The 17,073-nt window shown below is 39.1% G+C and overlaps 1 protein-coding gene across 2 annotated transcripts in view; it reads left to right on the forward strand.

Moving 5' to 3' along the window:
* The window catches only part of lrp1bb (low density lipoprotein receptor-related protein 1Bb), a 155,664-nt gene that overhangs the window by 87,576 nt on the left and 51,015 nt on the right, over positions 1 to 17,073 (forward strand). For both annotated transcript variants that reach the window (XM_077616629.1, XM_077616628.1), the window contains exons 23-39: positions 1,109 to 1,354; positions 3,161 to 3,358; positions 3,639 to 3,843; positions 5,072 to 5,236; positions 5,431 to 5,675; positions 6,904 to 7,035; positions 7,665 to 7,892; positions 7,974 to 8,148; positions 8,339 to 8,433; positions 9,562 to 9,711; positions 12,492 to 12,632; positions 12,774 to 12,899; positions 13,009 to 13,140; positions 15,010 to 15,144; positions 15,237 to 15,366; positions 15,791 to 15,917; positions 16,057 to 16,208. In XM_077616629.1, the coding sequence (XP_077472755.1) occupies positions 1,109 to 1,354; positions 3,161 to 3,358; positions 3,639 to 3,843; positions 5,072 to 5,236; positions 5,431 to 5,675; positions 6,904 to 7,035; positions 7,665 to 7,892; positions 7,974 to 8,148; positions 8,339 to 8,433; positions 9,562 to 9,711; positions 12,492 to 12,632; positions 12,774 to 12,899; positions 13,009 to 13,140; positions 15,010 to 15,144; positions 15,237 to 15,366; positions 15,791 to 15,917; positions 16,057 to 16,208 (2,782 nt within the window). The remainder of the gene's footprint in view (positions 1 to 1,108; positions 1,355 to 3,160; positions 3,359 to 3,638; positions 3,844 to 5,071; positions 5,237 to 5,430; positions 5,676 to 6,903; positions 7,036 to 7,664; positions 7,893 to 7,973; positions 8,149 to 8,338; positions 8,434 to 9,561; positions 9,712 to 12,491; positions 12,633 to 12,773; positions 12,900 to 13,008; positions 13,141 to 15,009; positions 15,145 to 15,236; positions 15,367 to 15,790; positions 15,918 to 16,056; positions 16,209 to 17,073) is intronic.

Here is a 17,073-nt window from a genome sequence, read left to right on the forward strand (position 1 = left end):
AATATTTGCCAATTCATCATCTAAGCATCATCGAGCAAATCAATTATTTTCTCGGGTCACACAAAATGATGCTGCAGGCCAGATCTGGCCCCCGAGCCTGTTTTATAAATCTGATTGTCACTATAGTTGTTGCTATAACACAATATATTACTGTCTATCAATTTGTGTTGGAGCTTCTTCTGTCACACCAGTGTTGGACCACTGTGCGAAGGGACAGACCATGTGGAAATACTTGGCATTAATGATGACCAAGGCAAGTGTTTGTCTAAGTGCCATACGATGGAAGAATGAGCTCTCAAGTGGCTTGCAGTATCCCTCTAATCTCTCAAAATGACCAGCGTAAACATGGAGTTTCATTTTCTCGAGCCCGACTAGTCAATACTCAGGAGTCCCCTTTAGGGCCCTCCAGTGCTTGCATCATATTCGCTGAGAAAAGAACCTTTTCCCTCAAAGTCAATTAGGTTGTGCCCAGGGAGATATTCAGGGTCTTTTTTTATGATTTACACCTGATGACCAGGTCTCACTGCCACCATTAGCTATTGTGACCACAGACTACTCGATTTCCCCACTACTGAAATATTGTGGGCTATTGTTTACTTTTAACTAAGAAGAATATAGTACTATATAACCCTTTTTGAATTGCATTTGTTGCGCTTTCGTGTTTTGTAGTCGCAAAACAAACATTTAAAACTGAAATAATAGGCCATCCACTGCCAGCCATTATATTAAGAGCCTTTTGATAGATACTTTTTTTTTCATTATCACAGACCCTTCCCTAAAAGTGTGAATAAATAAATCTAAAAAGTTTTATTTCAAAAGTAAATAAATGTTTGAATTGTATGATACAAATGTCAAATTATACTGTGCTCGCAGTTTAAATGTATTTTACTTTAAAAAGTTTTTCTTTATAATGCACAAAAGTTAAGTCAACTTATAACACGCAGACTGACATTTTATGCACAAAACTTTATGCTGTTTCACATTTTAACATTCTAAATTTGAATTCTGGGAGGCCAGTGTCTTTTTTTGTGTATTTGGACTAACCAGAAACACTTCTTCTGTCAGTGTGTTGATCCTGGGCCATGTTGCTATTTGTTTACCTACTTAGACTTATGCCTGGTGGCCCGAGGGGGCTGCAGCCACATGTGCACGGTGGCGCCGGGGAGAGGAGTTGTGTGTTCCTGTCCCTCGGGACTTCACTTGGACTCCAGCAACAAGACATGCGAGGTGGTGGACTACTGCAGCCGTCACTTGAAGTGCAGCCAAGTGTGTGAGCAGTACAAAACCACAGTCAAGTGCTCCTGTTATCCAGGATGGAGGCTTGACCCCGATGGAGACAGCTGCCATAGCACAGGTACCGCGTCACCCCCGGGATGTAGGAATGGAGGGACGGTGGGAGTTATGCTAATGTGTCACCATTTGATCCTTTGCCTCACTAGCCTCTTTAAAACTTAAAATTATTGCTGTGAGGTGTTCTTGCTGACCAATGAGTTTGGAACTTTAACAAGAAGGCCAAATATGGGGCTTATTAAGACAAAATGTGCATGCATTATCAATATAAAAGTTCTCAAAACTAACTGTTTTGGGGTTATATAAGGTTTGGCTGCTGAGTATTTTTAGTTCACATAATTGTATAATGGGGAGACCTGAACAAATTGTTTTCTTGTCGAATTTAGAGGGTGCTGCTAAGTGTGACAATTAATTTTTTTTTGAATTTGGTAGTGCTAAAAAGTAAATGTAATGAGTGTCCACTCTGAAGAAGGCGGGAGCATAACGCTGAAACATGTCAGGGGACTAAAACCTAAAAAAATAACCCACTATTGTCTGTTATAAACGAACCAGTCAAAACATAGATAACAGGAAGACAAAAGGAACTTAGTACAACTATTTTCTTTTCTTTGTTCTTCAAATGTCAAGAAACATGCTTCTCCGAAAAACAGCAAGCAAAGGTGGTTTGTGAGGTCCAATTCAATCTCATTCAATTATCTGAGACATGCAAGTGCTGACTGGTGAATGTCTTCTTCTATCTGCATCGATAGCGACAGATGGAGGCGCCCACCCGCAAACCGCAGCTTTCGTCACCTACGCAGACATTCTCCTTAAACTAAATCCTTTACACACACACAGAGTCTGTCAATGTTGTTTTGCGGCATTTCTGATTTTGTTTTTTAAGAAGCTTATTTCCATGAGACTGCTCTGTAACCAGAAAAAAAAACACACCCAGTATTGGCTTGTCATAGGCAGATTAATGGACCTTGTTTTGATTAGTCACTCCTCTGTTTTCATTTCAAGACTAATGCCATTCGCAACTCTAATCTCACATTAACGTGAAAAAGAACACAAGCATTCTCTCTATGCGAGGCAATCAGAATTGTCGCACTCGATCATAAATCATACTTTGTATGCAAACAAAAAACAATTTAATCTGGAGAGAGGTGTTATTGGATCCTATGTGATGTCCTGAATGTGCAGCGTCTCCTCGTTTCTATTTGCATGTGCCAGTAATAAAAGTGTTTTCTATGTGAAATTGGCACGTCCAGATGTTGTAACGAGGGAGTCATTTTAACTGTATTTGGGAGTCATTTCGTAAGGTTTTACTCTTTAGTTCAGAGGACATATAAAAGGATATCTCAAAGGGTAGAGTCTGTATGAGCCAGTCTTTCACATCTATAAGTCCATTATTTCTCTTTCTCTCAGCACATTAAGTGAATAGTAACATTAGTAACAACAAATAGTAACATTACAGAAATCTCCGTTAATTACCAAATGAAGAAATAAAATAACAGCCCTCCTTTTTTTTATATAGTGGTGCATGTTTAAAGACATCCAGTACGCAATAGGATATATTTTTGTTTCTTTCCACATAGCACACACACACCAAAGCAGTGTGTGTCAATTTCTCTAGTTCATTGTTAAGTCCTAGGTATCGTTGACAGCTGAATGTACTTCATAACTCTCCACAAGTAAATGAATCAAATATCATCCAAGCTAATAACACTGTATATGCACTGGATCTAGATTACGTTGCACACTAGATCAATTTAAACGAGATGACAACTCACCGCTCAAAGCTGATGTCACGCCATCAATTAACTGAGCCCCTGGTGTCACACTCTCAATACAAACAAGCCCCTTGTTTCCTGTCACTTTGCCCGCTCAGATCCCTTTGAGGCTTTCATCATTTTCTCCATTCGACATGAGATAAGACGAATAGACCTTCACAAGAGAGACTACAGCCTGCTTGTACCAGGACTGAGGAATACCATTGCATTGGATTTCCACTTTAATCACAGCCTCCTGTACTGGACGGATGTGGTGGAGGATAAGATCTACAGGGGAAGGCTTTCTGAGAGTGGAGGTATGCCAATTTATGAGTACGCACTGTTATGTACACAAACAAACTGCAGTGAGCTACTGACTAAAAGAAGCCTTGTGGGTGATAACAGGCCATTTTTATGAACTGGTCTTGACACACATTTCAGTCTTTCGCTGACTTCTTTGTGAGGATTAAAAAAAATCACAAGATTCTTTCAAGTGAGAAACATTAAACATGGTATTCTATGTAAAATGAGGAGACTGCATCGCTGGCAAATGTGATTAGCTACATCCATCATTGTATGCTTGTATTGTTGCTCTAGGTGTGAGTGGGATAGAGGTGGTCATACAACACGGCCTGGCCACCCCAGAAGGTCTGGCCGTGGATTGGATTACGGGAAAACTGTACTGGATTGACAGTAATCTGGACCAGATAGAGGTCGCTAAATTAAATGGGCAGATGCGAACCACGCTGATTGCAGGCGGGATGGAACATCCGAGGGCCATCGCTTTGGACCCGGGACAAGGGTATGTATTTACTAAAACTGCAGCTGTGATGGATTTCTATTATTCTACTCTATATCTATACTATTGGTTGTCACATGACTGCTGTGATTTTTGGACCACAGTATAAGACCACATCTGACTGTGAGTCCCCCCCCCCAAAAAAAGTTAAACAACAAATCCAAGGTAGTGAATGTGTTAATCAGGGATGCATAGACTTTTTTTTATATCATTTATATGTTTAAATACTTTGAAGCCCATGTGTTGCTCTGCATTTAGATGGGTAATATTGATATTGCTGTTTGGATGGCGTTCGGGAGTTTATCCCTGATTAAAGCAGCGCAGCGCTTGAACACCGGCTATATACTGAGGCAAGAATTTTTCAGATTAACACATAACCCAGACATCCCTAAAATCAATTTAACACTCTTAAAATATGAGTAATCTCCTCCTGCTCTCTCCTCTATGATACCCTTAACACATTTGGGTGGATGGCTAAATGTTATGACCACCCAGTCAAGGATTAATGGCCACTCTTTGTGGTATTCCGTTTCCAAGCCATAATTCTAATCTAATTACTTGAATCCACTCAAAGCAGACAGACCTTATCAATCGAATAAGGCTATTGAGCCGGACATAGCTTGCATATTGTTGACGTCACTCGGTCGTTTTGGCTTTTTGTTCAAGATGACTTTGTGGACCAAAGCAAAATGCGTCTTGGCTCGATAGCAGGTATGGAATCGGGATGCTGTTAATGCTCGCATCGATGGTGTTCATTTTCAGGCCTCATTGAGCTGTGAAAAGTCATAATAAAACAGATGGTCTCCTGTTTCAAGGTCTGCCGCAGGTTGTGCCGAGGTCGTGGCTGTTGTTCTGAGCCAGTGAGTGCATCTGTCAATACGGACAGTTGCTCGCTGCTGGATTTTGTTGATTTTTCATCACAATAAAATTAACAACTCTAACAAAGTGTAAATATTTGAGTTAGACTCGCAAACCTTGATATCGTCACTTTCTGCTATGTCAATGGTGCAATGTCCACAGTAGCACAACACAATTGTAAGCACTGGGACAACTTAGTTGGGCATATAATTCATGGTAAAACATTTAGCTAGCATATGTTTGTTTGTGGTCATGGAACCAAATTACTATTTCTCTGAGAGAAAACCCTCTCAATGGAGAAAAATAAAAACACTGAGCTTTGCTTGTGGATGCCTCAAAACTAATTGCTGACGTTTGTTTTTTGTCATTATAGCATTCTCTTCTGGACCGACTGGGATGCAACGTTCCCGCGCATCGAAGCCGCATCACTGAGTGGACAGGGTCGCCACATTGTGTTTAAAGACATGGAAATTGGAGCCTGGCCCAATGGACTGACACTGGATCATCTGGAAAAGAGGATTATTTGGACTGATGCACGGTACTGAAGCGTTCATGCATCTTACTTTCCAGTGTGAGATGTGAAGAAAGGGCACTTGAGTTCCCTAGAAAATGTTGTATTAGACTCCCCATTCTAGGTGGTAACACTGGATAAAGTATGCTATTTATTGCCTTTGACAACATGTACTGAGAAATGTTGTATTTGAAGGGCAGTTTGGGTGGTTTCTCCAACAGCTCAGACGCCATTTTCTCCGCACTCTACGATGGCAGTGGCGTCATCGAGATCCTTAAGGGCCATGAGTACCTGTCGCATCCTTTTGCCGTGTCACTCTTCGGCGGAAACGTCTACTGGACGGATTGGAGAACCAACACTTTGGCGCGAGCCAATAAGTGGACGGGCCAGAATGTCACTGTCATCCAAAAGACAAGCGCTCAGCCTTTTGACCTGCAGATCTTTCATTCTAGTAGGCAGCCACAAGGTGAGTAGTCATGTCTTACTGGTTTATTAAGTGAGGTTACTAGAACATGTCAAAATTTGGTTTGCTGTCTGAAACAGTAGGAGAGCCTTGGTTTTCTTTTTCCCATTTTTGCAATGTCAATTTTGTGTGATGCTTTCACACACTTCCTAAGTAAATTATATTGATAGTGCATTTTTTCTTTACTCTTTAAAACTGTATTTTGGGTTGAGATTGGAGCATGTCTTGAAAAAGTTAATTGCATTTACATTTGAGCGTAGGTGGAATATTGATTTGCTTTTTTTAACATAAGATTTTCATACCAACAAAATTACTCATAGAATAGAACACTTGTTTAAATTCAAAGGCATCACAAATATTAGTGGAACCATTTTAATCAAGACAAAATATTCAGAATCATTGAAAGTCATTTAACAGTTTGAATGACTTTTCGGTCAAAGTAAAATTTGATTCTTAATCTTATTACATTTTCACTATTGTCAAATTTCTGAATATAGCACTCCCCAGAATCTTTTGATTGCAAAATGCACACCCTGCATAAATGAATATTATCATAATGCTAATCGGGTTTTCGTCAATTTAATGCTTCCTCTGCTTTTCCCAATTTGTCCCTAATTAATTACCGTTCCTTACTCTGCATGCATTAGCATTATTGTTCACGATAGCTAAGTCCTCAAATGGGGACTGTGTTTCTCAAGATGAGCATGTCTAATATCTCCTTATGATTTTTTTTGAAAAGCAGCCCCTTTTGTGCGTATAGCTCCGCATCACCGAGAACATCTAATTGATATGTACAATATGCAGTAATGAAAAGCGCCTTTCCTTTGCGTAATAAATACTTTTATTTCACATATTTTGAATTGCACTTGTATGGGAACGTCTGCTTTCAACTGTACATTTCAGCTGTATTTCCATTCAAATTCACTGTATTTTTCAACCACGATCTGTTTTTTTTGTTTCTTTTGTTTATGCTTACACCGAACATTTGTTAATAATATATATAGGTAAGAGTAAATTGCTTTTCTTGAACACTTCTTAGTGCTTTCAAATGAGATGTCTTATCTCCTTTTTTTAAACCATAGCAAAACGTGTTTCCACTTGTCCTTTTTGACACTAAAGTCAGCATTTTTTGCCGGAGTCGAGTGAAAGCGTCTTGGCATTTCAACGTTCAAGGTCTCAAAGAAAATATTTCTATTTGTTTCCACACTCTCATGCTTCTATTTCCTTTCAGCCTTCAACCCTTGTGAGGAGAATGATGGACGCGGGCCCTGCTCGCATCTGTGTCTCATCAATTACAACTCCACTCCATCGTGCACCTGCCCACACCTTATGAAGCTCGCGCCCAACAAACAATCTTGCTTTGGTGAGAATAAAGATTTGTCATTTGTCATACTTTCTTCTCGTGACGGTAAAGATGTAGCGCAGGAGATCAGCATTTACGAGAATACTGTTTGATTGACATCAATTGTACAGGCTTTGTTCTGTTAGATCCTGGTAGCTCCCACTGTTACATCCAATTGATTTAAGGCCATTTTTAGACCTATTGTAGCTTCATGATTTGCACGTTTGTTTTGTGCTTATACTTTTCTTTCTGAACTATATCTTGTCTCTTGCCTTTATTACATGGAGCTTAAAATACCATTTAGGGTGAAAAAATATGAAATTTGAATTGTTACTATGTACTGATTATAAATTGTTTTTTTAGAAAGCCCAAAATAGTTATATCAACATCCTCTACTACTCCATGTTAATGTCAGGGATTGTCTGCCACGGCCTTTAAATGGCCATTGTTGCAAACAATTGGAACTGAAGAAAGTTTAAAAAAATCTACAGAACAATTTGTCTTCAATATTCCTGAGGGACTGTTTCTTTTCTTTATTATCATTAATATTTTTTTTAATTAAATTTGATTACGTTGATGTGAAACTTACACTGATCAACAACACAGTGTAGTAATTATTGATGTTGACTTTTTTCATATTATGTCAAAAGCTTTGAAAAGGTTCCTCCTGTATGTACGGCGGTCCGAGATCCGAGGTGTGGACATTGACAACCCGTACATGAATGTTATGACGGCCCTGACAGTGCCAGACATTGATGATGTAACTGTTGTGGACTATGATGCTCAAGAAGAGAGGATATACTGGGCTGATGTTAAAACACAGACTATTAAACGGGGTTTCATTAATGGAACTCAGCTGGAAACCATCATTTCTTCAGGTGGGAGAATTTTTTCAACAGATTTTTGTGTTGTTTGTAAATATATATCTATAAATATTTTGCGTGTGTGCTTTCCACCAGACATAGTGAACTGCCGTGGCCTGGCTTTGGACTGGCTTTCCAAGAACTTATATTGGCTTAGCTCGGAAAATGACGAGTCACAAATCAATGTCGCTCGCTTTGATGGGTCCCTGAAGACTTCGGTCATTCATGGCATTGATAAACCAAGGTCCCTTGTAGTGCACCCCGCCAAGGGGTGAGTAGATTATCTGAATCCTTTATCACAATGTCTCCATCGATGCTCAGAATTAACAAGGCCAACTGACTGCCAAGACGGAACAAATCATTCATACCATTCGTTGTCAAGGAGTTTATATTTATATTTTAGACAGTAACAAGGTTTCCTGTGGCCGGAGTGGATAACTAACTATTTGTCTGTGTCTCAGGAAAATCTATTGGACAGATGGCAACACCATTAACATGGCTAACATGGATGGAAGTAACAGCAAGGTCCTCCACCAAAACCAGAGGGAACCTGTTGGTCAGTAACAACATTTTTGGCAATTGGACCGCTTACAAAATGGCTGAAAAAGGAAAATGATCCGGTTTATTTCACTCATATTTATAAACAGAAATAAACCACATTTATCAAATGTATAGATGATGAACAAAACCACAGCCTTCTGTTGAGGTTTAGTCTTTTTATACCCTTTTGTATGATGCATAATGACAACAAAGAACGCATCTGAAATCCTTCGGGATTTTTCGTCAAAGGCTAAATGATGCATTCACCTCTGCCAGCTGACATTGGTGAGACGGGTTTAATTGGGAAACTGGTGAGATTAAGGCCATTTGTCGGATTCTCTGCACGGGATCTTGCGTACGCATTGTGGTTATCTGAAAGCCGTCATGGACTACTTGGCTCCAATGTAGGATGGAAAAGAACCATCGAAGACAACGGAGACCATCTTAAAGAACATTTGTGGGGATAAAGTGGTAAGTGGTTTAGAAAATGAATGAATAAATCCATGTCTGTCATTGCGATTGATTTTACAAATCGATATTTCAAGTGAAATTAATACTTTTCTGATGCTGAATTGTTAACACCAATGAAGTTGTTCTCAATTAGCTCAAGGTCAAAGCTAACCCATTTTATGCGGGTTAGTCTCTTCGGGATTTCTTCACCCTCCTTGACATGTCAGCAGGAAGCGCCATGATTCACAGGCCTCATTTATGATTATGGAGTAGACCTGTGCATGAGAGTAAATTAATGGTGCATTGTGAATGTGAACCTGCCACACATAAATCTAATTCATAGTGGGAGATGTCTGGAAGTCGACAATTGAAATAGCTTTGAAAAACCTACCCACTACAGGTGGGATTCCAAGAAAAAAACAGCCTTGAAGTACATTTAAAAGCACACTATTCTATAATCGCATGTGACTAATCCAAAATCAGCCAGTTTTTTTGGGCTAAAATAAATTTGACAGTTGTTTTTTTACTCTATTGTCACACTCAAGTAAAGCTATTTTTTTTATCTCCCTTATCACATTTGCTCTTCCCTATATGATGTTTTCTTGTTCATGCTAAGCAATCCACAATTACAGAAAACAATTCTAGGCCAATGTGTTGATAAATCAGAATTTGTCGTGTTCTGTTTCATCCTCAGGTCTCTCGTTAGACTACACAGCCAACAAGCTATACTGGATTAGTTCGGCCAATAACACCATCAACAGGTGCAATCTTGATGGAACTGGGCTGGAGGTGCTTGAAACTCTGAAGAGGGAACTTACGAAAGGCACTGCTCTTGCCGTGATGGGTGAGTACGTTTCCATAGAAGTCTTGGCGTAACAAGCGGGCTGAAAAAGTTTGAACACCGAATACTAGGTTGTGTTTTTTTGGTTCATGTATCATGTTGGATTGAATTGTGTTACCTGAAATTGAGTGTTTCCTAATCCGAATATACTGTCGTTGTCCTCAACAAATGGGCTCAAGGGGAGAAGGTGACACAGAATAATGGCGTTATAGCGACATATTAGCAGGTACAGCCAACAGCACAATCTTGTCCACTGGTCGCCATCAATCACAATTAATGTAGAGGAAATTGTTGGGACTGGGAGTGTGAACAGCACTGAAAACATTTGGAAATACACTTTGCACTGCAGCTTGGCAGTACTAATGTTCTGAACTAATAACTCACGTTTCTGGTCCATTTATTTTAACACTTTTCCTTTAAATCTTACTTCTTATGGGGAAGTAAGCCAATGAAATCATTAACATTAGCTGCCATTGACAACAATAAACGTTCAGTTCATTGTGATTTGGAGGGCTGGGCAGCGAAGGATTAGTCAGTCTTCCCAGTCATAATAGATTGGACATCTACTGTTGTTAATGACACTTGAGAACATTATGATTTTACTAACTTCTACAGTACCTACTCTATCAATATTATACATATATCAAGGCTGGTAGTTAATGAGTTTACAAAAACATTCAGTATATGCATGGTTGAGTAGAATGTAAAAAAGTCACTTCCTGTTGATTCTGGGCAATTTTCTGGAGAATTTTGTGCAATTTCAGGTCTGCTCTGTTTGGGTCATTAGTTATTAATTTTGGGTCGTCCTTTCCCATTTCAAATCAATTACACGTCAATTGCTGCCAATAGGAGCCAATCAATGACTTAGAAACAAAAAGTTCTTGTTATGAGGTAGTTCAATTTTACACAACAGTACACATTGTCAATGTCATTAAAAAACAAACTTTATCTTGCCATTGCTTCTGTATAGAATCTAATTAGAGAGCAATGGTTAAACTACTGCTGTGAATGTTATGTGTACATCAACCCAATGATATCACTTCAAGATCAATAGGATAAATAAACAAGGCATTCACTGTTCAAGCAGACTAATCCAACTGTGATTATGTTCTTGTTTCTTCCGTCCTGATTAATTAGTTGGTTGTGCATAAAGTACCAAAGGTTCATCCAACGTCGTGTGTAAACAAGGTACGCTCAATTCCAATCAGGAAAAGAAGACAGGAGACAAGCTGACAGAAAATCGTTGAACACAGTGAAATGAATTAGTTGATGAATTAATTTTTTTCATCCCAGACTGCTTGCGGGATGAAAATCAATCAATTCATGTTCTTGTACTGTATGGGCACGGTGCCGGCTGGGGTAAGGTATACACGTCAGTGAGGGAGGCGCTGTGGTAATTGGATTGGCCGGAGGGATAGACGACGACCTCTCTTTAGAAGGTAGCCCATTCATCAGTTTCGAATTGCCCGGAATCCAACAAGCAGTTGATGCGGAAATTGAATATGATGCGCCACGAGCAAGCAATCACAACGAGCAAGCGTACCCCACGGCAGCAAATTAACATAGAGAGGAAAGCTAATCTAGGCTCTCTGCCCGCCAGGTCAAGTGTTTTGTAAACTTGGTGTCGACTGTCACTTGCACTTACATATTATTTTCAGTGGGAATCACTTGTGTGTATGTGTTTTTGGATGAGACAACAGAAGACACAGCATTGGATGGTTGATACTATTGGTAGAAGGTTTGATGATAAGCAATTTGCAACCCATAGGCTTGACTTGAAAATGGAAATCATCATTCATTTTAAGGGCGTATTAAATTGCGACCGGACGTTTGGTCGCCGGACGTTTGGTCGCCCGGACGTTTGGTCGCCCGGACGTTTGGTCGCCCGGACGTTTGGTCGCCCAGGTGAATATAATTTTGAGAGCTGGTTTCAACAGTAAACTCTCTGTCATGTTGTCAAACGTCCGGGGACCAAACGTCCGAGTGCCGTATTAAATTGTATAAAAATAATAATAATTAATATATATATATATATATATATATATATATATATGTAATATATATATATATATATATATGTATATATATATATATGTGTGTGTGTATATATATATATATATATATATATATATATATATATATATATCTTATATGAGTACTCTCAATCTGAAAAGAAGACAAAATTGCTTTTGGCCTTGTCAGACGTGGGCATGCCTAATTATCTCGATGCCCATGATAAATGGTGACATTCCTTGCGCTCACTGCAACTCTAAATTTATGATTCTTTGAAGTTATGCCTTTTACCAGCCTCCTTCCACCTCCCTCTAAAATGTTGTGTGGGTGTGACAGCACCGCGAGCAGCACAGGCCTCAGGTGTCAACCAGTCATCTTTAAAGAAGTTTTGACATTATGGCCATAACACAAATCTAAAACTAATACAGCATCCGTCATGGGATGGTTGGCGTTAAGTAAAAAGTCAACTTTTTTTATTTGTATTTTTTTTATCATACTCTACACATATCATCAATGGCGTTTTTATAGTCGTACATAAATCTGCGAGTTCCTTGCAGCTATTTGGAATGAATGCTTATACACTTACCCATTTTGGCTTTGAATGAAAGTGTCAGCGGTCCTTAATCTTTTTTTGTGACACTCAACAGTTTGACATGAGGCAATATTTTGACAGAACAGCACCAAAAAAACACTGCAATGCTATTGCAATGAATGCAGTCGGAATGAGCTGTGCGATGTGTTCATCTAGGTCTTTATTTTTGGGGTTGCAGGCACTAAACTGTGGTGGTCAGACGATGAATCTTCAAAGCTGGGAACTGTCGATAAGAGGGATGGTCGTAACTTTGTCAATCTGAGAAACAAGACTGGTGGTGTAGTTCACATGAAAGTATATGACCGGGAAGGTCAGAAAGGTGAGCACAGTCTAAAATCACACAAACAAATCCTTGAACTTGCTTTCAATGTGTTTTTGTGCTGAAACACAAAAGTTCAGGCTCCCTCGCAGCTCTTGTAGGATTATGATGCTATTCCAACTGCTCTTGGTGAACTTTTAGGAAGAAACCTGTGCCAAATAAACAACGGAGGATGTTCACAGCTCTGCTTTCCAACTTCTGAGAGCACCCGTAGCTGCGCTTGCACTGTTGGATACAACCTGAAGAGTGATCGTATGTCCTGTGAGGGTACGTGTTCTTATCACATGTACTGTTAGTTCACAGTATTCAAAGTAAAACATACATAAGTTCTAGTTTTGAAAATGTCTATGTTCATTTTGTCTACTGTACCCCAAAGGTATGGATTCATTTCTGATGTATTCCATCCATGAGGGTATAAGAGGGATTTCTCTGGACCCAAATGATCATACTGAAGCCCTCATGCCCATAACTGGGACACTTTTTGCTGTAGGCGTAGATTTTCATGCAGGTAAGATACATGCAGATTGTATGTTTGTAAAGTTTGTGAAACATTCATTATACTTAGAGTTCATTTAAATCATAAATCATTGATAATTACATTGTTTTCATGGAGGACCTTATCATTTGCAGAATAGTTAATCAGTGAAATTATTTATAACATATTTCATATACATGCTTGTATTCTAACAATAGAAAAAAACCATTGCTTTGAATAGATGCCATTATCCACTTGTAGTTTTAATGATGTGGAATTGAATTTGATTATTTAATTGTGTGTCTAATCGCATTTGCTTTCAATTTACTTCATTTGTTTGCAACTTGTAACCATTTTTGAAGTGATTGATGTTGTTATCAACATCAAAGCTGATACATATTTCATGATCATCCAAGTACTGACTTCTCATGCAGTATATGCTTCAATTCATGCTCCACTAGCTCATTGGCTGCCTTAGACGGTGATAGATTTGATTTACAATAGTCGCTAAACTGTATTATTATTCTTAAACCATCATGTCTTGCTTGCCACTATTCCCCTCCAACCGCCTTTGCTTTAAAATAAAGATATCAAGAGAGGGGTCTTGCTTATTTTTACATTGCGGTTATTCTTATGTGAAGATTTTGAATCATGGTCTATGGGTTGGAAGGCTGCAGCTTTGATGAAGTAATCATATGACATTACTACGAGCAGCCCTATGAATAACAGTGAGCCTCTGAAACTACTGGAATACAAAGCAATTCCCCTGATATTGCATCAAGGAACCGTAGCGTACGAGCAAATAGTGCATATAGTAATTTGTTTCATCCCAGCTTCCTTCTACTCTCTATGTGATAAAAATAATAGATTTGTCCCAATGACAGGCAATGTAGCCTGGCCACATTCTGGCGTATGTAATAGAATGTAAATGATGCATGAGAACTAAGGCGTTGAAAAGATACTGTACTAACTCAAACCTGAAGCTTACTGTGTGTTAGGTTGTGAAAAAAATTGCATGGACGCAAAGGCAGGGAGGCAAGGCAAGAGCTCCGATAATTTTTAATTTTATTTCTTTTTACTTCCCAAACACACATCTGATGCTCATCCATTTAACGTTAGATGGCATTAATAAATGACAGTATTATTGTCATATTCACCATAGACATGAATTCATGAACGATGATCAGTTTAAAGGCCACTGGATCACAGCTGTAGATCAGCTCAGTGCAGACGAGTGTGTTGTCTGTTCCAGACCCACATGCAAGCTAGTAACTATGTTGTAATGGAAATTCAAATCCCTGCATTCTGGGGTGGCACACACAGTAGAATAGAGATAAGCCAAGCCGGCATATTTATATGGTAAAGCGGCTTAAGACGTTCCATAAACTCTTTCTATTTCAGATGGTGCAACTGAGCTCTTAATATGAGCAACTCGAGAAATATGGACATCCAAACCGGACCACATGGTTTCTAAAAAAGGCATTCATTAATTCTTAATTAAAACTTAAAACTTCTTTTGAATAATAAGTTGCCTTTTGGACAAAGTTAGAAATTGCATAACACAGCTCGTCAATTACTCAGTAAACATGCAACTGTGGAAGACATTTTACTTCTGCACTATGGATGAAAACGAAAATGCCAATAATTTGATTAAGGCAGCGTTTTGTGTCATACACTCTTGACCGGCTTTTGAACTTTTCTTGACAATAATCAAGTGAAAAAGGCAGCAGATGTGCACTGTGTGCACTGTCACCATCACACATTATTAGCCCTTACAACATTTGGGGAAATGGGCCATGCTGTCATAAAATGTGTTTTCATGAGCCACATTGTTTGAGGGCATAAATATGTTCAAGGCAATCACATCCATCATCCAAGTCATGTTATTACCTCTTTTTGCAGGGAATGACACAGTATACTGGACAGACATGGGCCTGAACAGAATATCCAGATCCAAACGTGACCAGACCTGGAAGGAGGACATTGTTACTTCTGGAATTAGTCGGGTGGAGGGCATTGCTGTTGACTGGATGGCTGGTTGGTGTTATGCGATGGATCTTTTAGTAAAATATTTGATAGAATGGCTGGTGTTCGGACAGCAATTTTAAGATGTCTGTTTTTTTACACAGGAAACCTGTACTGGACAGACCATGGTTTTAATCTTATAGAAATATCTCGTTTGAATGGTGCGTTCCGATCTGTGGTCATATCTGAAGGTCTGGATCAGCCCCGAGGTGTCGCTGTGCACCCTCAGAAAGGGTAGCTATTACTTTTTATTCTTATATAAATATATATATCGTCACTAGGGTCGCGGGGGGTGCTCGAGCCTATCCCAGCTGACTTCGGGCCAGAGGTGGGGAACACCCTGAATTGAATTAAAACCTGCAACAAATCCGTAATGAATACTACAGTGAATAACAAAAACCAATTAATAGGCAATAAAAAAATAGCTGGACGAGTCAATTACTTGGGGTTACTTGACACACTAATTTGAATTTTTATAGTTCGTAATCGAAATTTGGTACTCAAGCATGTCAGGCCAATGCACAATCCGATATTATGTAAAAGCAACCATGCCGTAATGTTCTTGATGTGAAGTGATTCACTAAATGGCACGTTGGCTCTGCTCAGGAAACCCATCAGAAACCAGTCAATTGTATCTTTATTACTCTACTTTTCTCAGGTATCTCTTCTGGACCGAGTGGGGCCAGAATCCATGTATTGGTCGCTCTCGATTGGATGGGTCAGACCAAGTCACCTTGGTCAACTCAGGCATTATGTGGCCCAACGGGATTTCTATAGACTATGAGGTAACAATCACGGGTGCTACTTAAAGCCTCCTTTACCTAAAATCCATACTCTCACTCTCACTTTTTGTATCTAGACATCATCTACTCCTTTTCTGGCTAGACTACTGTGTCTAATATACATTTTCAAATTGCCTCTCAGGAAAATACATTATACTGGTGCGATGCTCGCACAGATAAGATCGAGAGGATCAACCTTGAGACAGGTGAGAGCCGGGAGATAGTACTGTCTTCGGCCAATGTAGACCTGTTCTCTGTGGCTGTGTTTGGGCCTTACATCTACTGGACTGACAGGTAATTTTCTATTCTATTTTTTCTTTTTCCCTTCGACTAATGCTAAGGCATGCTCTCTATTTCTTGAGGAGGCAGAGTTGTCCAAAGGTGATTCTGGAGATGGACTTTAATTGATGTGGTAGTGGTTTGGAGTCAGATGAAGAGATTGTTGCGTTGTCTAAGTTTTAGTAATGTGAATAACTGATATATTAAATTAAGAGATATTTATTTAGCCTGTTGTTCTCCATTTTATTGATGAATGTTACTTCTAATTAACATTAACCCCCCCAAAAATGATTTATTCTCCAGTGCAATTTAACGTGGTTTTTTTCTGCAACTATTTTATTTTAGGTTTTTTGCACTATTTTTTGTTTAATGCGACAAACTCGAGTTTGACTTGTACTGCAAAAATAAACAGCCAATAAATTATGACTATTGTCAGGCCAAATGTGATAAATGTTTCCCAAACAAATTCATTCCATAAGAGCAAAATGAGCCTTGTATATCAAGTTAAAAAGCATTTCAATCGCTGGAAAACACCTGATGTGACACTAGGTTATTCCATAAATCCAATCCAACTAGAGATGAGCAAATAGAAGCACTATGGAAAATATCTTCAAGGGTCAGTCTTTCAAATCCATTAGGGCCAACGAGTAGATTGTGCAAAGGCATTATTTGCTCTGGAGACATGTCCAGTTATTATTACAGCGCCTCTATGGAAGCTTCTATGCTTATCTCTTCAGCAGCAGCCATTGTTTACAGGCTTCCCCTCTCTCTTCGCTCCATTGACATCAAAACCCCTTTTGTAGCCACATTCTCAAAGGACAGTGATGTGTCATTATTTGGTTGTCCTAAAGGCTGTCATTTTGAGACTCGGTGGAATTGA

The sequence above is a fragment of the Stigmatopora argus genome, chromosome 13 (genome assembly GCF_051989625.1).
Source record: "Stigmatopora argus isolate UIUO_Sarg chromosome 13, RoL_Sarg_1.0, whole genome shotgun sequence".
NCBI lineage: Eukaryota > Metazoa > Chordata > Actinopteri > Syngnathiformes > Syngnathidae > Stigmatopora > Stigmatopora argus.